General features: G+C 34.8%; 1 protein-coding gene across 1 annotated transcript in view; it reads left to right on the plus strand.

The window, feature by feature from the left end:
- DZIP1 (DAZ interacting zinc finger protein 1) overlaps positions 1 to 22,574 on the plus strand; it is a 197,446-nt gene that overhangs the window by 22,473 nt on the left and 152,399 nt on the right. The window contains exon 3 of the mRNA XM_089104600.1: positions 4,169 to 4,366. Coding sequence (XP_088960726.1) covers positions 4,169 to 4,366 — 198 coding nt within the window. The remainder of the gene's footprint in view (positions 1 to 4,168; positions 4,367 to 22,574) is intronic.

Here is a 22,574-nt window from a genome sequence, read left to right on the forward strand (position 1 = left end):
TATAACTTTTCCTATCTTCTACGGAAAAATTTAGAAGTGAACTTTAAATTTTTTATGTCTTGGGACTTTTCTTGTTCCGGGAAAATATTTGGAATAGAACTTTAAATTTGACTCTTTGAGAAAGGTCGGAACGTAAAAAGTTAAAAAATACCATGTTAAAAAATTCAAGAAAGTATTTACAAATTGGGGAGGGGACTCTTTGAGGTTGGAAAATGGGTTTAGGAATGACATTATGAATGGAACTTGTTCAGAAGATATAATAAAGCCATAAAAAAAGTATTTAAAAAAATGGAGAGGGGACTCTTTGGGGGGCCCGGGGAGGGTGTTTGGGGGACCCTTGGGGGAGGGTGTCCCTTCTGTGTCTCAATGCATAAAAAATATTTAAAAAATGGGGAGGGGGAGGGGAGGAGGAGGGGAGGAGAGGGGGAGGGGGTTGGGGGAGGGGGAGGTGACGGTGAGGAGTGGGGAGGAGAGGGAGAGGGAGGGTGGGGGGCCCTTTGGGAGCCTGGGGGACCTTTGGGTGCTGGTGGAGGGCCTTTGGGGGTCCTGGGGGCCGGTTGAGAGCCTGGGGGACATTTGGAGACCGGGTGAGGGCCTTTGGGACCCCGGTGGTCTTTTGGGAGCTCGATGTGCCGTTGGGGGGCCCGGGGTGGGCCTTGGCGGGTCGGGGGGGCCGGTGGGAGCCCGGGGAACCTTTGGGGACGGGGGGGTTCCTTCTGGATTGGGGTATGGGGATTGGAACCCTTTGGATCGGGGTAGGGCGATCGGGGCCCTTTGGGGTTGGGTAGAGGACCTCACGACACTGTTCAAATAGAACTTGTTTACCATAACGACCACACTCAAAACCTCTTCTAAAACCCTTTCTAAAATGATCTTTTAAAACGTCTCTAATGGTTTTGCCGAAATAATTCCATAACCTGTCTAAAACCTTTTCACCCAAATAATCTCCTAAAAGTAATTTCTGTGTGTTGCTTTTGTTTTTTGGCATCTCTGTGCTTTCACATTTCAAATTTCTAGGAAACCCTTTCCTACGTTAATCTCTTCATCTCATAAATGTTCCCAGCTAAACTATTATGGTTTCGTTAGAATATCAATTTACCTCTCCGACTTAAAGCTCCGTGAAGCCGTATTTAAAAATAGAATTTCTATCTCTTTAGACTCCCGCATAATTCCAAGATAACAAGTGATGTCAATTATAATTCCTGACACTATAGATCAATGAAGCCCTATTTAAAAATAGAATATTAATTTTTCTCTCTGACCTAAAGAACGTTTATCCCTCAGACCTAAGATTAAAGAAGCCTTAATGTTTCTTAATTCCCTCTTCGTGAATCAACAATTTCCCCGCCGATTATGTAAATCAAGTTCACAGGTTAGGTTAGCCAAACAATAATGAAGTCATGTTTGTTCCATAAGTCCCCCTTCGTGAATCAATAATTTCCCCTAGCGATTATGTAAATCAAGTTCTCAGGCCAGGCTAGCCAAACAACAATGAAGCCATGTTTGTTTCTTAATTCCCCCTTCGTGAACCAATAATTCCCCCATCAATTATGTAAATCACCCCACAGTGTCAAAAATCAATAAGTCCTCCATCGATTATGTAAATCACCCCTCATGCCATTACACGTATCCAAACAACAACAACAACAGGTCGACTGATCTTGACCACCCTTAGACTCGATCGATAATCCTCGAATAAATTATGTCCCGTCAGCATTAAACTAAATTGTAGATGGCAGCAGGGTGTTCGTTCTGTACCTTCTGATAGGGTTCTACTCATATTTATTAGGTTTTCGACTATGCTAAACACAATGGCTATCTCAAAATTTTAATTGGGTGACTTTGAGAAAAAAATGAGCGTGGGAGGGGGCCTAGTTACCCTCCATTTTTTTTGGTCACTTAAAAAGGGCACTAGAACTTTTAATTTCCGTTCCAATGAGCCCTCTTACGCTATTCTAGGACCACTTGGTCAATACGTTTTCCCCTTGGAAAAAAAAAAACAAAAACAAACAAACAAATAAACACGCACCCGTGATCTTTCTTCTGGCAAAAAATGCAAAATTCCACAGTTTTGAAGATAAGAGATTGAAACCTCTGCAGGAGGGTTATCTGATACGCTGAATATGATGGTGTGATTTTCATTAAGGTTCTATAACTTTTAGGGGGTCTTTCCCCCTCTTTTTGAAAATGAGCCAAATTTTCTCAGGCACGTAAATTTTGATGGGTAAGATTAAACTTGATGAAATTTATATATTTGAAATTATAATTAAAATCTGATTGTTTTGATGTGTCTATTGGTACCAAAATTCCGCATTTTTTAGAGTTTCGGTTACCATTGAGCCGGGTCGCTCCTTACTTACAGTTCGTTACCACGAACTGTTTGAAAAACCAAAAAGATTTAAAATATACTTTTCTTTGCCAGCAAAAAAGACTATTTCAATAAAAAATGAACAGAAATTAATCTTAAAAAACTTTGCCACAAAAGAAGTTTTTTAAAGAAAATTACAGAGCTACATTAAACCGAAGATGAGCTAAAATAAAGTAAAAAATTTTCCAAGCATAACACTCCCACAAATGAAAGTCAATAGATAAATAAAAACAAAATAATTAAAAAACGAAAATAAATTAATCCTGTACCATTTAAAGATCAGAACATAATTTGTACTATGCTAAAAACAAAATACATTTTGAATGTTTTCCCTTTTTTTTTAACTTTATTAAACCAAATACTTTTAAGGCTTTCAGGAGTGAATAGCGGCGAATATAATAAACTGTCAATTCACATTCATCTGTTGTTGTTTTTTTCAGTAATCTTGATTATGAGGATGATATATTTTTTTTAATATTGGGAGAAATAGAAACACAGAGCTCGAAATAAAGATGCTTTCAGTCAAGTACGAGTTATGTTCTACTCATTAGAAGGTATGGGGTTGTCATCCCTACTACTCAGTTTCCGCTCGTTTTGAGTTTGACTTGTTTAATTTTAATAGTTTATTTTTGTTTTTGATTTATTTATTCGTGGTAGTTTTACGCTTGAAAAATTATTTGAGCTTATTTCTGCCTATGTTTGGTGTAATGTAGGTCATTTCTTTTCTTTGGAAAAACTTCTTACGAAGATTTTTTTTTTTACGTACAGAATCAGGCTTATAAACAACTAACAAAGCTGTGAAGTCTCTTAAGTCATACCAAAGAGTATGATGAGTGTTGAAACTGGGGTCAGAATCGCAAAAACAATTACCAGAGACATCTACAGTTTAGCATTTCTTGGAATTTTTCAAACTCCACAATATAGTTTATAGCGTTGTATAAACCTCACAATGCTAATAGATATGTATTAGTTTTTGTATTTTAGAAACTGAGAACAGACGCCTATAGTGCAATAATTTTGCAATTATATAATTTTTTCTTCATTATTACACTAAATGGTAGTTAATTGAGGCATGAATTTTATTTAAATATAAAGAAAGGATCTAAATGAATGAACCTCCTATATTACCAATAGCCAGCTTTTATATAATTAAAACCGTCTCTGAATAATATTCACGAAAAGAGTTGTAAACAAAAAGGTGGGATATGAAATACCAAAAATCGATTCCTGAATCATGTAATTCAGGAATGTAATCCCTGAATGAAATTCCTGAATCATGTAATTCCTGAAACATGCTACAAATTTTTCTATGGCAGCCACAGGTTCTTCATATAAAAAGATAATTTTTTTCCCCAGCATATTCTGAGAAAGAATATGACTCACAGCTCAATATGTAAAAGAGCTATGGAGCTAAGATTCGAAATCAACTCCTAACTATCACCATATGAAACGTGATCACTTTTTTCAATATTACCATAAACCTAATTTTAACTGTTGTAAATGGTTTATCCTGCAAATGTGTAGTAAGTCCTACATGGCTCCTAAGAACTTCGGAATTTGAACTGACAGTGTTCATCCCAATGAAGGTTTACAACACAAAAAAGTAGAAGAAAAAAAATAAAAACTTATTAATGCACAAAGTAGCCAGAGGCCAGTGCTGCAGTTTGAGTGCTGCAGTACTGCCAGTGCTGCAGTGGTCCAAAAAGTGTCTTGGGCTCAGGCGGCTTTGTGTCTGTGATGATTCTTTTTATGAGTTATTTCTACTATTGTGCTATTAATAAAACCATCCTGCCTTTCCAGTGTCACGCCTGTGGAAAGATGTTTGTATCACCAAATTTCTTAAATTCTCATTTAATCAGAAAGCATAGAATTGAAAGCGGAAGTGATGAAAATAAGGATTTTGACGAAAAAGAGGTAAACGAACTGAAAAATATATTAGTGGCAACAAGGAATGAACTTGACAAAGAAAAAGAAGCATCAAATGACCTTGTTCAACAGGTAAATCTGTTTCTCTTGTTTTCTCTCGGTTAGACATGTTCCGTAGGCCCCTGAGAGATGACCTTTGATAATCAGCTGAAAACATTTTAGTTCATCAGACCACAATACAGTCAAAGGATCAATTTTAAGTTAACAAACAAACTTCATATTATAAGCCCACTAATCATGAGGCAGGGGCGGATCCAGGATTTTTTTTAGGGGGGGGGGCACAAAACAGGTTGATCCAATAAAAAAATTAGGGGGGCGCAAAATAGGTTGATCCGATAAACTTGCGTAAGGAGCAGGTTTAATTAACGCAAACTTTAGTTAATTAAGTAAATTACACTACTTTACACTACACTAGGTGGGGGGGGGCGCCCCTGGATCCGCCAATGTCATGAGGACTTTTTGGTCAAAACAACTATCACGAAGCTGGATTTTAACTGGCCAACTAAAAAGTATGAAAATTACTAGCCAGTCAGTAGATTCTAAGATTCCTGTGATCAAAAACGCTTTATTGTGATTATAAACTATTGTGAGTTTTGTGAACTATAATTGTGATTACCATACAGCGGTGCAAAAGGGGTACAGTTTTACTGTTTTTGATACAACTAAATAAAAAAAAAACAAGTTTTTCAAATGAAAGTAAGGAGCAACATTAAAAATTACAGCGAAAAGAAATTATTACGTATATGAGGGGTTCACCCCCTCGTCTGTACCTCGATCTTTGCGATAATGTTCAAATTTTTTCCAATTCTTTAAGACTGACTCCTAAATCACATAGGCCATTTAATTGGGATAAATAGTTCTTGTAAAAGTACTGGAAAAACTTTAGCGTAAAAAGCGAGGTATTGACGAGGGTGCAAACCCCTTCATATACTTAATAATTTCTGTTTGATTTAATGTTACTCCTTACCTAAAGTTGAAAAAAACTGTTTTTTTATTTAATTTCTGATTGTTTGTTAAATAATGCTGGGAAATCCAGCGCCTTCTTCATGGAAAATTCTCTTTCCCCACGAAAAACTCCTCCATGGAAAGATCCTCCCACGTAGCCCCCTCTCTCCGATCCTCTCCCACCAGAAAAATTCCCCTTAAAACGTCTGTATATTTCCCAACAACCAATGCTATATGTAAACAATTGGCAAAGTCCATAACTTGCAGCCCTTCCACCAGGGACTGTGGTGGATTAAGTCGTCCTCAAAGACATAGTTATTAGATTTTTCGACAATGCTGAACAAAATGGCTAACTCAAAATTTTAATCTGGTGACTTCGGGAAACAATTGAGCGTGGTAGCGGGCCTAGTTGCCGTCTAATTTTTTGGTCACTTAAAAAGGGCACTAGAACTATTAATTTTCGTTCGAATGAGCCCTTTTACGACATTCTAGGACCATTGGGGCGATACGATCACCCCTGGAAACAAACAAACAAAGAAACACGCATCCGTGATCTTTCTTCTGGCAAAAAATACAAAATTCCACATTTTTGCAGATAGGAGCTTGAAACCTCTACAGTAAGATTCTCCGATACGCTGAATCTGATGGCGTAATTTTCATTTAGATTCTTTAACTTTTTAGGGGGTGTTTCCTCATTTTTCGGAAATAAGGCAAATTTTCTCAGGCTCGTAACTTTTGGTGGGTAAAACTAAACTTGATAAAACTTGTATATTTAAAATCAGCATAAAAACCAAATTCTTTTTATGTATCTATTGGTAACAAAATTCCTTTTTTTTTAGAGTTTCAGTTACTGTTGAGCCGGGTCGCTCATTACATACAGTTCGTTACCATGAACTGTTTGACTTATGGTCTAATGCGGTGCATTTGAGAATTTTTGGTAGAATACACATTTTCCGGTACATCTTGGTTTTGCTTGTTTCTTTCTGACATTGATTTCCGTTCATGTTTTAGTTTATCAAAAATGTTCTTCTCGTTATTGCAAAATTTTGGCCTGCAGTTCAAATGGTAGAAATTAATCTATTACGCTACAATTTTAGTTGATAGACAGGAACAGTCTATTTCAAAGTATTCTCAACACAGGGTTGCCAACTGAACAAATTTTACGTCAATAGGATATATTCCCACGTGCCGGGACACAATCATAGGCAGCGCGCTAGCGCTGCCTAAGCAAAGAACGATGTGGTCACAATGTGTTTTTTTTTTCTCCGACAGGCACTTCGTATCGAAGGAGTTGTCGTAGAAACTTCGAAAAGGGCTCATTCGATTGGAAATTGTGGTGGCTAGTGCCCTTTTTAATAGTCGTAAGTAATTGGAGGGCAACTAGCCCCCCACGCCAGTAGTAATCAACATTATACTTCTCCCAGACATATAGCAAATACCATGTTATTCTAACAGACATATAGGAAATACCATGTTATTCTAACAGACATATAGGAAATATCATGTTATTCTACGACGCCCCCGTACCAAACAGGTTTTTCTGATAGATATTCCATTCTACTGGTCATTAAATCTTTCTTTGTCAAGAGATTTACACAATTTCAAAGTTCAATGTCTTTTTTTTAGTGATAAACCAAAACCAGCAAGTCTTGTTTAGTTTTTATGCAATTATTTTTTGTATATATTCGGGTTTCAAATTAGGTTGTTCAACAGTTTTGAATAGTTTATTAAACTTAACACTACAGCCATTTTTTGTGAACATTTACATAGAAAATGGATAATTCTAAGCAATTTCTGGTGAGTTAAATTTTCTCATTATTATAATAAAAAGAAATTGTCTTGTCATTAAGTTAAGGAAGAAATTCTTTCCTTACACTGTGTGGTTACCTCTTTTAAAAAGTTTTGACTACTTAAAACAGACACTAGAACTAAGGTTACTTATGCGCTTAGAAGCCTATTGTTTAGGAGCTGAAACCTTTACATAGTTCTCTTATAGGCTGAAATTTACGGTGCGATTTTCATCAAGATCAGTGGGCCCTTTTAGAGTTTCAGCTACTATTAAGCTGATTTGTTCCTTACTTATAGTTCGTTACCATGTACTGCTGGAAAATATTTTCAGTGATATTTTAGATCATAGTAGCCTAATGGTGCTTTTAGTCTTTAGAAGAAGAACCAAAAACAATTTAGAATCTATGCTGCTTACCTTAGTTTAAGAGCTGAAAATCATTCTAAAAAATCTAAATTTGTAACAATGAGTATTTTATTTTGATAATAAAGGAAAATATAAATATTTATTTAATTGAAAAAAAAAAAAATTGGTTTTTCTTTACTTGGTGGTCATTTGTTGTATCTTTTAAAAGAGCTTTACAGGCTTTGAGAGACTCAGTTGCCTGATTCCGTGTGGTTTTTCTTTACTTGGTGGTCATTAAAAACTAAATTTTTGTTTTAAATTATTATTTTTTGTATATTTTAATATAGCTTTAATGTGATTGAGAGACTCAGTTGCCGGATTCCATGTGGTTTTTCTTTACTTGGTGGTCATTAAAAACGAAATTTTTGTGTTAAATAAGTAGTTTTAGTATCTTTTAAAATAGCTTTACGGGGATTGAGAGACTCAGTTGAATGATTCATTGTGGTTTTTCTTTAGTTGGTGGTAATTAAAAAATAAATTTATGTGTTAAATAAGTATTTTTTGTATCTATTAAAATAGCTTTAAAGGGTTTGAGAGACTCAGTTGCCTAATTCCGTGTGGTTTTCCTTTACTTGGTGGTCATTAAAAACGAAATTTTTGTGTTATATCAGTAGTTTTTGTATCTTTTAAAAGAGCTTTAAGGGTTTGAGAGACTCAGTTGCCTGATTCCGTGTGATTTTTCTTTACTTGGTGGTCATTTGTTATATCTTTTAAAAGAGCTTTACAGGGTTTGAGAGACTCAGTTGCCTAATTCCGTGTGATTTTTCTTTACTTGATGGTCATTAAACGAAATTTTTTTTTTAAATATTTATTTTTTTTATCTTTTAAATTAAATTTACGATTATTGATAGACTATGGTTCCTGTTTAAGATTTGTTTTACTTATAATTTTGTTAAATTTAATATTAATTTTTGTGTTAATTTTTTGTTTTTTTTATATATTAATATATCTTTACGTGGTTTGAGAGACTCCGTTGCCGGATTCCTTGTGGTTTTTCTTTACTTGGTAGTCATTAAAAACGAAATTTTTGTGTCTTAAATAAGTAGTTTTTTTATCTTTTAAAAGAGCTTTACGGGGATTGACAGACTCAGTTGCCGGATTCCGTGTGGTTTTTCTTCACTTGGTGGTCATTAAAAACGAAAATTTTGTGTTAAATAAGGAGTTTTTGTATCTTTTAAAAGAGCTTTACAGGGTTTGAGAGACTCAGTTGCCTAATTCCGTGTGGTTTTCCTTTACTTGGTGGTCATTAAAAACGAAATTTTTGTGTTAAATCAGTAGTTTTTGTATCTTTTAAAAGAGCTTTACGGGGATTGAGAGACTCAGTTGCTGGATTCCATGTGGTTTTTCTTTACTTGGTGGTCATTTGTTATATCTTTTAAAAGAGCTTTACTGTGTTTGAGAGACTCAGTTGCCTAATTCCGTGTGGTTTTCCTTTACTTTGTGGTCATTAAAAAAAAAATTTTGGTGTTATATCAGTAGTTTTTGTATCTTTAAAAAGAGCTTTAAGGGGTTTGAGAGACTCAGTTGCCTGATTCCGTGTGGTTTTTCTTTACTTGGTGGTCATTTGTTGTATCTTTTAAAAGAGCTTTACAGGGTTTGAGAGACTCAGTTGCCTAATTCCGTGTGGTTTTCCTTTACTTGGTGGTCATTAAAAACGAAATTTGTGTGTTAAATAAGTTGTTTTTGTATCTTTTAAAAGAGCTTTAAGGGGTTTGAGAGACTCAGTTGCCTGATTCCGTGTGGTTTTTCTTTACTTGGTGGTCATTTGTTGTATCTTTTAAAAGAGCTTTACAGAGTTTGAGAGACTCAGTTGCCTAATTCCGTGTGCTTTTTCTTTACTTGATGGTCATTAAAAACGAAATTTTTGTGGTAAATAAGTAGTTTTGTATCTATTAAAAGAGCTTTACGGGTTTTGAGAGACTCAGTTGCTTGACTCCGTGTGATTGATCTTTTGGTTGTAGTCGACAAATTAGATCTTTTTTTGATATTTCGTTCGATGTTGTTTATTTATTTTTAGAATATAGGTGTTATTTATACACCGTTGACCGATTCCGTGTGGTTTTTCTTTATTTGGTGGTCATTAAAAACGAAATTTTTGTGTTAAATAAGTAGTTTTTGTATCTTTTAAAAGAGCTTTACGGGGATTGAGAGACTCAGTTTTACCTTGTCACAGTTACATTTTCTTGATTTTTCAAAGTTCATTTTGAATTTCTTTCGTTGAAATGCAAGAGTTGGAATATTTCAGTAGTGTTTGGTTTAACGTTTCAAAGTTACATTTTCTTTTTATTTCTAATTCCAATTTGAATTTCTTTCGATGAAATGCAAGAGTTGGAATATTTAAGTAGAGTTTGTTTGTGGTTTACCTTGTCAATGTTACATTTTCTTGATTTTTCAAAGTTCATTTTGAATTTCTTTCGTTGAAATGCAAGAGTTGGAATATTTCAGTAGTGTTTGGTTGTGGTTTACCTTGTCACAGTTACATTTTCTTGATTTTTCAAAGTTCATTTTGAATTTCTTTCGCTGAAATGCAAGAGTTGGAATATTTCAGTAGTGTTTGGTTGTGGTTTACCTTGTCACAGTTACATTTTCTTGATTTTTCAAAGTTCATTTTGAATTTCTTTCGTTGAAATGCAAGAGTTGGAATATTTCAGTAGTGTTTGGTTGTGGTTTACCTTGTCACAGTTACATTTTCTTGATTTTTCAAAGTTCATTTTGAATTTCTTTCGTTGAAATGCAAGAGTTGGAATATTTCAGTAGTGTTTGGTTGTGGTTTACCTTGTCACAGTTACATTTTCTTGATTTTTCAAAGTTCATTTTGAATTTCTTTCGCTGAAATGCAAGAGTTGGAATATTTCAGTAGTGTTTGGTTGTGGTTTACCTTGTCACAGTTTTATTTTCTTGATTTTTCAAAAGTTTATTTTGAATATATTTCGTTGAAATGCAAGAGTTGGAATATTTCAGTAGTGTTTGGTTGTGGTTTACCTTGTCACAGTTACATTTTCTTGATTTTTCAAAGTTCCTTTTGAGGTTGTGGTTTACCTTGTCACAGTTACATTTTCTTGACTTTTCAAAGTTCATTTTGAATTTCTTTCGCTGAAATGCAAGAGTTGGAATATTTCAGTGTCACAGTTACATTTTCTTGATTTTTCAAAGTTCATTTTGAATTTCTTTCGTTGAAATGCAAGAGTTGGAATATTTCAGTAGTGTTTGGTTGTGGTTTACCTTGTCACAGTTACATTTTCTTGATTTTTCAAAGTTCATTTTGAATTTCTTTCGTTGAAATGCAAGAGTTGGAATATTTCAGTAGTGTTTGGTTATGGTTTACCTTGTCACAGTTACATTTTCTTGATTTTTCAAAGTTCATTTTGAATTTCTTTCGTTGAAATGCAAGAGTTGGAATATTTCAGTAGTGTTTGGTTGTGGTTTACCTTGTCACAGTTACATTTTCTTGATTTTTCAAAGTTCATTTTGAATTTCTTTCATTGAAATGCAAGAGTTGGAATATTTCAGTAGTGTTTGGTTGTGGTTTACCTTGTCACAGTTACATTTTCTTGATTTTTAAAAGTTTATTTTGAATTTGTTTCATTGAAATGCAATTTGGAATATTTCAGTAGTGTTCGGTTGTGGTTTACCATGTCACAGCTACATTTTCTTGATTTTTCAAAGTTCATTTTGAATTTCTTTCGTTGAGATGAAAGAGTTGGACTATTTAAGTATTGGTTGTGTGTGTTTTTCCTTTTCACAGTTTAATTGTCCTTTTTTTAATTTCTTCATTTTTAATTTATTTGTTTTTTATTCTTTTTATGTAATTTTTCTGACTTGTTTGGTTGTGGTTTAACTTGTCAAAGTTACATTTTATTGATTTTTCAAAGTTCATTTTGAATTTCTTTCGTTGAAATGCAAGAGTTGGAATATTTCAGTAGTGTTTGGTTATGGTTTACCTTGTCACAGTTACATTTTCTTGATTTTTTAAAGTTCATTTGAATTTCTTTCGTTGAAATGCAAGAGTTGGAATATTTCAGTAATGTTTGCTTTCGGTTTACCTTGTCACAGTTACATTTTCCTGATTTTTCAAAGTTCATTTTGAATTTCTTTCGTTGAAATGCAAGAGTTGGATTATTTCAGTAGTGTTTGATTATGGTTTACCTTGTCACAGTTAAATTTTCTTGATTTTTCAAAGTTCATTTTTGAATCATTCAAGAAACGTGATTAAACACGTTTTTAAACTACATGCTATTTGCATGCCTTTCCTTGGCACCTTTCCAAACGAGCGGGGATTCCCCGCTGGTTCCTACACATTGCAAAAAGTAAGCAGTACGAAAACTCCACGTTTTCAACCAGACTGGTTTTTTAGACAACACACCCACAGAGATGACACACACACATAGAGACGAGACACGCACAGACACGACACACAAACAGAGTCATAGTGAGAGAGATATCCAAAAAGTTGGGTTGATCTAGGTTCACTTAGAGCACACACACAGATACGAAACACACAAAGAGACGACACACACACAGAGAGGACAAACACACAGAAACGACATACACACACAGAGACGACACACACATAGAGACAACACAGACATAGAGATGACAGACACACAGATACGAAACACCCACAGAGACGACACATGCACAGAGACGACACACGCACACAGAGTCCACTCACACACAGAGAGGACAAACACACAGAGACGACAGACACAAAGAGACGAAATGTCAATAACAGGACAATTGTTTTTTCTCTCTCTTTATCACAAACAATTTTCAATGTGTACAGATCAAATTGGTCTCTAAACGGTTCATGATAAAAAAAAATAGTTTCTGACAAGAAAAAAAAACCTAAAATAATGTCGTGAAATCAACATGCAAAGTCGACATAGCTTTATTTCATTTTTTAAGGTTAATTTAGACGAGGTTACGGGTGCGCACGTAACCTCGTCTAAATTGACCTTAAAAAATGAAATAAAGCTATGTCGACTTTGCATGTTGATTTCACGACATTATTTTAGGTTTTTTTTTCTTGTCAGAAACTATTTTTTTTTTATCATGAACCGTTTAGAGACCAATTTGATCTGTACACATTGAAAATTGTTTGTGATAAAGAGAGAGAAAAAACAATTGTCCTGTTATTGACATTTCATCTCTTTGTGTCTGTCGTCTCTGTGTGTTCGTCCTCTCTGTGTGTGAGTGGACTCTGTGTGCGTGTGTCGTCTCTGTGCATGTGTCGTCTCTGTGGGTGTTTCGTATCTGTGTGTCTGTCATCTCTATGTCTGTGTTGTCTCTATGTGTGTGTCGTCTCTGTGTGTGTATGTCGTTTCTGTGTGTTTGTCCTCTCTGTGTGTGTGTCGTCTCTTTGTGTGTTTCGTATCTGTGTGTGTGCTCTAAGTGAACCTAGATCAACCCAACTTTTTGGATATCTCTCTCTCACTATGACTCTTTTTGTGTGTCGTGTCTGTGCATGTCTTGTCTCTATGTGTGTGTGTCATCTCTGTGTGTGTGTTGTCTAAAAAAACCAGTCGGGTTGAAAATGTTGAGATTTCGTACTGCTCACTTTTTTTCAATGTGTAGGAGCCAACGGGGAATCCCCACTCGTTTGGAAAGGTGCCAAGGAAAGGCTTGCAAATAGCATGTAGTTTAAAAACGTGTTTAATCACGTTTCTTGAATGATTCAAAAATGAACTTTGAAAAATCAAGAAAATGTAACTGTGACAAGGTAAACCACAAGCAAACGCTACTGAAATATTCCAACTCTTGCATTTCAAAGAAAGAAATTCAAAATGAACTTTTAAAAATCAAGAAAATGTAACTGCGACAAGTTAAACCACTACCAAACATTACTGAAATATTCCAACTCTTGCATTTCAATGAAAGAAATTCAAAATAAACTTTGAAAAATCAAGAAAATGTAACTGTGACAAGGTAAACCACAATCAAACACTACTGAAATATTCCAAATCTTGCATTTCAACGAAAGAAATTCAAAATGAACTTTTAAAAATAAATACAATTTAAATGTTAAAAGGTAAACCACAACCAAAAACAACACAAATATACCAAATATTGCATTTCAACGAAAAAAATTCAAAATGAACTTTGAAAAATCAAGAAAATGTAACTGTGACAAGGTAAACCACAACCAAACACTACTGAAATATTCCAACTCTTGCATTTCAACGAAAGAAATTCAAAATGAACTTTGAAAAATCAAGAAAATGTAACTGTGACAAGGTAAACCACAACCAAACACTACTGAAATATTCCAACTCTTGCATTTCAACGAAAGAAATTCAAAATGAACTTTGAAAAATCAAGAAAATGTAACTGTGACAAGGTAAACCACAACCAAACACTACTGAAATATTCCAACTCTTGCATTTCAACGAAAGAAATTCAAAATGAACTTTGAAAAATCAAGAAAATGTAACTGTGACAAGGTAAACCACAACCAAACACTACTGACATATTCCAACTCTTGCATTTCAACGAAAGAAATTCAAAATGAACTTTGAAAAATCAAGAAAATGTAACTGTGACACTGAAATAATCCAACTCTTGCATTTCAGCTAAAGAAATTCAAAATGAACTTTGAAAAATCAAGAAACTTTAACTGTGACAAGGAAAACCACAACCTCAAAATGAACTTTGAAAAATCAAGAAAATGAAACTTTGACAATGTAAACCACAACCAAACACTACTGAAATATTCCAACTCTTGCATTTCAACGAAAGAAATTCAAAATGAACTTTTGAAAAATCAAGAAAATGTAACTGTGACAAGGTAAACCACAGCCAAACACTACTGAAATATTCCAACTCTTGTATTTCAGCGAAAGAAATTCAAAATGAACTTTGAAAAATCAAGAAAATGTAACTGTGACAAGGTAAACCACAACCAAACACTACTGAAATATTCCAACTCTTGCATTTCATCGAAAGAAATTCAAAATGAACTTTGAAAAAACAAGAAAATGCAAATGTGACAAGGTAAACCACAACCAAACACATCTGAACTAGACCAACTCTTGCAATTCAGCGAAAGAAATTCAAAATGAACTTTGAAAAATCAAGAAAATGTAACTGTGACAAGGTAAAACACAACCAAACACTACTGAAATATTCCAACTCTTGCATTTCAACGAAAGAAATTCAAAATGAACTTTGAAAAATCAAGAAAATGTAACTGTGACAAGGTAAACCACAACCAAACACTACTGAAATATTCCAACTCTTGCATTTCAGCGAAAGAAATTCAAAATGAACTTTGAAAAATCAAGAAAATGTAACTGTGACAAGGTAAACCACAACCAAACACTACTGAAATATTCCAACTCTTGCATTTCAACGAAAGAAATTCAAAATGAACTTTGAAAAATCAAGAAAATGTAACTGTGACAAGGTAAACCACAACCAAACACTACTGAAATATTCCAACTCTTGCATTTCAGCGAAAGAAATTCAAAATGAACTTTGAAAAATCAAGAAAATGTAACTGTGACAAGGTAAACCACAACCAAACACTACTGAAATATTCCAACTCTTGCATTTCAGCGAAAGAAATTCAAAATGAACTTTGAAAAATCAAGAAAATGTAACTGTGATAAGGTAAACCACAACCAAACACTACTGAAATATTCCAACTCTTGCATTTCAGCGAAAGAAATTCAAAATGAACTTTGAAAAATCAAGAAAATGTAACTGTGACAAGGTAAAACTGAGTCTCTCAATCCCCGTAAAGATCTTTTAAAAGATACAAAAACTACTTAATTAACACAAAAATTTCGTTTTTAATGACCACCAAGTAAATAAACACCACACGGAATCCGGCAACTGAGTCACTCAATCCCCCTAAAGCTCTTTTAAAAGATACAAAAACGACTTATTTAACACAAAAATTTCGTTTTTAATGACTACAAAGTAAAGAAAAATCACACGGAATCAGGCAACTGAGTCTCTCAAACCCCTTAAAGCTCTTTTAAAAGATACAAAAACTAATAATTTAAAACAAAAATTTCTTTTTTAATGACCATAAAGTAAATAAAAAAAACACGTAATTAGTCAAATGAGTCTCTCAATCCCTTTAAAGCTCTTTTAAAAGATACAAAAAATGACTACCAAGTAAAGAAAAACCACACGGAATCAGGCAACTGAGTCTCTCAAACCCCTTAAAGCTCTTTTAAAAGATACAAAAACTACTGATTTAACACACAAATTTAGTTTTTAATGACCACTTAGTAAAGGAAAACCACTAGGAATTAGACAACTGAGTCGATCAAACTCTGTAAATCTAATTTAAGATATACAGCAAAAGACCACCAATTAAAGAAAAAACCCCAAGGAATCAGGCAACTGAGTTTCTCATTCCCCGAAAAGCTTTTTTAAAAGATACAAAAACTACTTATTTAAAACAAAAATTTTTTTTTTTTGTACCACCAAGTAAAGAAAAACCACATGGAATCCGGCAATTGAGTCTCTCAATCCCCGTAAAGCTCTTTTAAAAGATACAAAAACTACTTATTTAACACAAAAATTTCGTTTTAAATGACCATCAAGTAAAGAAGAATAACACGGAATCATGAAAGTCAGTCTCTCAAACACTGTAAAGCTCCTTTAAAAGATAAAAAAAATCCGGATTTAAAACAAAAATTACTTTTTTAATGACCTCAAAGTCAATGAAAACCACACGGAATTAGGTAACTGAGTCTCTCAAACTCTGTAATGCTCTTTTAAAAGTTAAAACACAAGACCACCAAGTAAAGAAAAACCACACGGAATCAGGCAACTGAGTCTCTCAAACCCCTTAACGCTCTTTTAAAAGATACAAAAACTACTGATTTAACAAAAAAATTTTGTTTTTAATGACCACCAAGTAAAGGAAAACCACACGGACTTAGGCAACTGAGTCTCTCAAACCCTGTAAAGCTCTTTTAAAAGATATAACAAATGACCACCAAGTAAAGAAAAACCACATGGAATCCAGCAACTGAGTCTCTCAATCCCCGTAAAGCTATTTTAAAATATAAAAAAACTAATGATATAACAAAAAAATTTCTTTTTTAATGACCATAAATTAAATTAAAACCACACGGAATCACGCAACTGAGTCTCTCAATCCCTGTAAAGCTCTTTTAAAAGATACAAAATCCACTTATGTAACACAAAAATTGCGTTTTTAATGACCGCCAAGTAATGTAAAACCACATGGAATCCGGCCACTGAGTCTCTCAAACCCTTTAAAGCTCTTTTAAAAGATACAAAAACTACTTATTTAACACAAAAATTTCGTTTTTAATGACCACCAAGTAAGGAAAAACCACATGGAATCCGGCAACTGAGTCTCTCAATCCCAGTAAAGCTCTTTTAAAAGATACAAAAACTACTTATTTAACACAAAAATTTCGTTTTTAATGACCACCAGGTAAAGAAAAACCACATGGAATCCGGCAACTGAGTCTCTCAATCCCCCTAATGCTCTTTTAAAAGATACAAAAACTACTTATTTAACACAAAAATTTCGTTTTTAATGACCACCATGTAAAGAAAAACCACATGGAATCAGGCAACTGAGTCTCTCAATCCCCCTAAAGCTCTTTTAAAAGATACAAAAACTACTTATTTAACACAAAAATTTCGTTTTTAATGACAACCAAGTAAATAAAAAACACACGGAATCCGGCAACTGAGTCTCTCAATCCCCGTAAAGCTCTTTTAAAAGATACGAAAATTACTGATTTAACACAAAAATTTCGTTTTTAATGACCACCAAGTAAAGAAAAACCACATGGAATCCGGCAACTGAGTCTCTCAATCCCCGTAAAGCTCTTTTAAAAGATACAAAAACTACTTATTTAACACAAAAATTTCGTTTTTAATGACTACCAAGTAAAGAAAAATCACACGGACTCAGGCAACTGAGTCTCTCAAACCCCTTAAAGCTCTTTTAAAAGATACAAAAACTACTTATTTAACACACAAATTTCGTTTTTAATGCCCAACAAGTAAAGAAAAAACACACGGAATTAGGCAACTGAGTCTCTCAAACCCTGTAAAGCTCTTTTAAAAGATATAAAAAATGACCACCAAGTAAAGAAAAAACACACGGAATCAGGCAACTGAGTCTCTCAAACCCATAAAGCTCTTTTAAAAGATAAAAAAACTACTTATATAACACAAAAATTTCGATTTTAATGACCACCAAGTAAAGAAAAAACACACGGAATGAGGCAACTGAGTCTCTCAATCACTGTAAAGCTCTTTTAAAAGATACAAAAACTACTTATTTAACACAAAAATTTCGTTTTTAATGACCATCAAGTAAAGAAAAACCACACGGAATTAGGCAACTGAGTCTCTCAAACCCTGTAAAGCTTTTTTAAAAGATACAAAAATTACTTATTTAACACAAAAATTTAGTTTTTAATGACCACCAAGTAAAGAAAAACCACACGGAATCCGGCAACTGATTCTCTCAAACCCCTTAAAGCTCTTTTAAAAGATACAAAAACTACTTATTTAAAACAAAAATTTCGTTTTTAATGACTATCAAGTAAAGAAAAATCACACGGAATCCGGCAACTGAGTCTCTCAATCCCCGTAAAGCTCTTTTAAAAAGATACAAAAACTACTTATTTAACACAAAAATTTCGTTTTTAATGACCATCAAGTAAAGAAAAATCACACGGAATTAGGCAACTGAGTCTCTCAAACCCTGTAAAGCTCTTTTAAAAGATAGAAAAAATGACCACCAAGTAAAGAAAAACCACACGGAATCAGGCAACTGAGTCTCTCAAACCCTTAAAGCTCTTTTAAAAGATACAAAAACAACTGATATAACACAAAAATTTCGTTTTTAATGACCACCAAGTAAAGTAAAACCACACGGAATTAGGCAAATGAGTCTCTCAAAACCTTTAAAGCTCTTTTAAAAGATACAAAAACTACTGATTTAACACAAAAATTTCGTTTTTAATGACCACCAAGTAAAGAAAAACCACACGGAATCCGGCAACTGAGTCTGTCAATCCCCGTAAAGCTCTTTTAAAAGATACAAAAACTACTTATTTAACACAAAAATTTCGTTTTTAATGACCACTAAGTAAAGAAAAACCACATGGAATCCGGCAACTGAGTCTCTCAAACCCGGTAAAGCTCTTTTAAAAGATACAAAAACTACTTATTTAACACAAAAATTTCGTTTTTAATGACCACCAAGTAAAGAAAAACCACACGGAATCAGGCAACTGAGACTCTCAAACCCTGTAAAGCTCTTTTAAAAGATACAACAAATGACCACCAAGTAAAGAAAAACCAATTTTTTTTTTCAATTAAATAAATATTTATATTTTCCTTTATTATCAAAATAAAATACTCATTGTTACAAATTTAGATTTTTTAGAATGATTTTCAGCTCTTAAACTAAGGTAAGCAGCATAGATTCTAAATTGTTTTTGGTTCTTCTTCTAAAGACTAAAAGCACCATTAGGCTACTATGATCTAAAATATCACTGAAATATATTTTCCAGCAGTATATGGTAACGAACTATAAGTAAGGAACAAATCATGTTAATAGTAGTTGAAACCCTAAAAAGGCCCACTGATCATGATGAAAATTGCACCGTAAATTTTAGCATATAGTAAAACTGTATAGATGTTTTAAATCCTGAACACCAGGTGTCTAAGCGCATAAGCAACCCTAGTGCCAGTGCCCGTTTTATGTAGTTAAAACTTTTTAAAAGAGGTAACCACATAGTGTAAGAAAAGAATTTCTTCCTTAACTTAATGACAAGACAATTTCTTTTTATAATAATAATGAGAAAATTTTACTCACCAGAAATTGCTTAGAATTATCCATTTTCTATGTAAATGTTCACAAAAAATGTCAGTAGTGTTAAGTTGAATAAACTATTCAAAACTGTTGAAGAACCTAATTTGAAACCTGAATATATACAAAAAATAATTGCATAACAGCGAAACAAGACATGCTGGTTTTGGTTTATCACTAAAAAAAAAGACCTTGAACTTTGAAATTGCGTAAATCTCTTGGCAAAGAAAGATGTAATGACCAGTAGAATGGAATATCTATCAGAAAAACCTGTTTGGTACGGGGGCGTCGTAGAATAACATGATATTTCCTATATGTCTGTTAGAATAACATGGTATTTCCTATATGTCTGTTAGAATAACATGGTATTTGCTATATGTCTGGGAGAAGTATAATGTTGATTACTACTCACGCCCATCATTACCCCAAACACATCATATCAAAATTTCGAGAGAGCCATTTTGTTCAGCATAGTTGATTTCCAGATAAAAAATGTGTTTTTGAGGACGACACTCCCCCACAACCCTCAGGGCAAGGGTTTTAAGTTATGCCCTGGGGGCATACAAGGTTTTATATAAGGCGTTGTCGTAGAAACTTCATAAAATGCTCATTCGATTGGGAATTCAAATGGCTAGTGCCCTTTTTAATAGTCGAAAGTGATTGGAGGGCAACTAGCCCCCCCCCACGCCCATCATTCCCCCAAACACATCCAATCAAAATTTTGAGATAGCCATTTTGTTCAGCGTAGTTGATTTCTAGATAGAAAATACTTTTTTGAGGAGGACACTCCCCCATACCCTCACGGCAAGGGTTTTAAGTTATGCCCTGGGGTCATATAAGGTTTTTATAGAAGGCGTTGTCGTAGAAACTTCAAAACAGGCTCATTCGATTAGAAATTCAAAGGGATATTGCCCTTTTTAATAGTCGAAAGTGATTGGAGGGCAAGTCGCCAACCCCCCAACGCCCATTATTCCCCCAAACACATCGAATCAAAATTTTGAGATATCCATTTTGTTCAGCATATTTGATTTCCAGTTAGAAAATACGTTTTTGAGGAGGACACTCCCCCACTACCCTCAGGGCAAGGGTTTTAAGTTATGCTCTGAGGGCATATAAGGTTCCTATAGACGGCGTTGTTGTAGAAACTTCAAAAGAGGCTCATTCGATTGGAAATTCAAAGGGCTAATGCCCTTTTTAATAATCGAAAGTGATTGGAGGGCAACTAGCCCCCCCCATGCGACACATTTCCCCAAACACACCCAATCAAAATTTTGAGATAGCCATTTTGTTCAGCGTAGTTGATTTCTAGATAGAAAATAGGTTTTTGAGGAGGACACTCCCCCACTACCCTAGGGGTAAGGGTTTTAAGTTATGCCCTGGGGGCATATAATGTTTTTATAGAAGACGTTGTCGTAGAAACTTCAAAAAAAGGCTCATTCAATTGGAAATTCAAAGGGATAGTGCCCTTCTTAATAGTCGAAAGTGATTGGAGCGCAACTAGCCCCCCCCCCACCCCCAGTATTCCCCCAAACACATCCAATCAAAATTTTGATACAGCCATTTTGTTCAGCCGAGTTAATTTCCAGATAGAAAATACGTTTTTGAGGAGGACACTCCCCCACAACCCTAAGGTCAAGGGTTTTAAGTTATGCTCTGAGGGCATATAAGGTTTTTATAGAAGGCGTTGTCGTAGAAACTTCAAAAAAGGCTCATTCGATTGGAAATTCAAAGGGCTAATGCCCTATTTAATAATCAAAATTGATTGGAGGGCAACTAGCCCCCCCCCCCGCCCACGCCCATCATTTCCCCAAACACCCAATCAAATTTTGAGATAGCCATTTTGTTCAGCGTAGTTGATTTCTAGATAGGAAATATGTTTTTGAGGAGGACACTCTCCCACTACCCTCGGGACAAGGGTTTTAAGTTATGCCCTGAGGGCATATAAGGTTTTTATAGAAGGCGTTGTCGTAGAAACTTCAAAAAAGGCTCATTCGATTGGAAATTCAAAGGGCTAGTGCCCTTTTTAATAGCCAAAAGTTATTGGACGGCAACTAGCCCCCCCCCCACGCCCATCATTTCCCTAGACACATCCAATCAAAATTTTGAGATAACCATTTTGTTCAGCGTAGATAATTTCCAGATAGAAAATATGTTTTTGAGGAGGACACTCCCCCATAACCCTCGGGGCAAGGGTTTTAAGTTATGCCCTGGGGTAATATAAGGTTTTTAGAGAAGGTGTTGTCGTAGAAACTTCAATTAATACTCATTCGATTGGAAATTCAAAGGGCTAGTATCTTTTCAAATTAGCAAAAGTGATTTAAAGACACCTAGCCCCGCCCCCCCCCCCCCCCCCCCCACCCATCAGATACCCATTTTGTTCAGCGTAGTTGAATTCCGGATAGAAAAGATGTTTTTGAGGAGGAAACTCCCCCAAAACCCTCGGGGAAAGGGTTTTAAGTTATGCCCTGAGGGCATATAAGAACGATCTTGGCACTATGTATCATTTATTATTTTTTTTTTCTTTAGAGCAGGGCACTTCGCATCGAAGAAGTTGTCGTAGAAACTTCAAAAAGGGCTCGTTCAATTGGAAATTGGAGTGGCTTGTGCCCTTTTTAATAGCCGAAAGTGATTGGAAGGCAACTTAACACCCCTTCCACGCCCACCATTTCCCGAAACCAACTAATCAAAATTTTTAGATAGCCATTTTGTTCAGCGTAGTTGATTTTCAGATATAGATTATGTTTTTGTCCCCACAGCCATCAGGGCAAGGGTTGTAACTTATGCCCTGGGGGCATGTAAGGTTTTTATAGAAGGCGTTGTCGTAGAAACTTCAAAAAAGGCTCATTCAAATGGAAATTCAAAGGGCTAGTGCCTTTTTTAACAGTCGAAAGTGATTGGAGGGCAAATAGCCCCCCCCTCACGCCCATCATTCCCCCAAACACATCCAATCAAAATTTTGAGATAACCATTTTGTTGGTTATCTCAAAACTTATAACAAGGGTTATAAGTTATGCCCTGGGGGCATATAAGGTTTTTATTCAAATCTTTGTCGTAGAAACTTGAAAAGGGGCTCATTTGATTGGAAATTGAAAGGGCTATTGACCTTTTCAATAGCCGAAAGTGATTTGAGGGCAACTAACCCCCCTCTCACGCCCTCCTTTTCCCCAAAAACATCCAATCAAAATTTTTAGATAGCCATTTTATTCAACGCAGTAGAAAGTTTTGGAAATTAGGTCAGTAGAATGGCCCCTATTGACCCCACGAGTACAATACCCCTTCGAATCCCGATCCAGACACTTTTTTTAAAACTCCCACGAGTA

This window comes from Artemia sp. Qi Xiang Cuo, chromosome 18, assembly GCF_049724085.1.
Source record: "Artemia sp. Qi Xiang Cuo chromosome 18, ASM4972408v1, whole genome shotgun sequence".
NCBI classification, from domain to species: Eukaryota; Metazoa; Arthropoda; class Branchiopoda; order Anostraca; family Artemiidae; genus Artemia; species Artemia sp. Qi Xiang Cuo.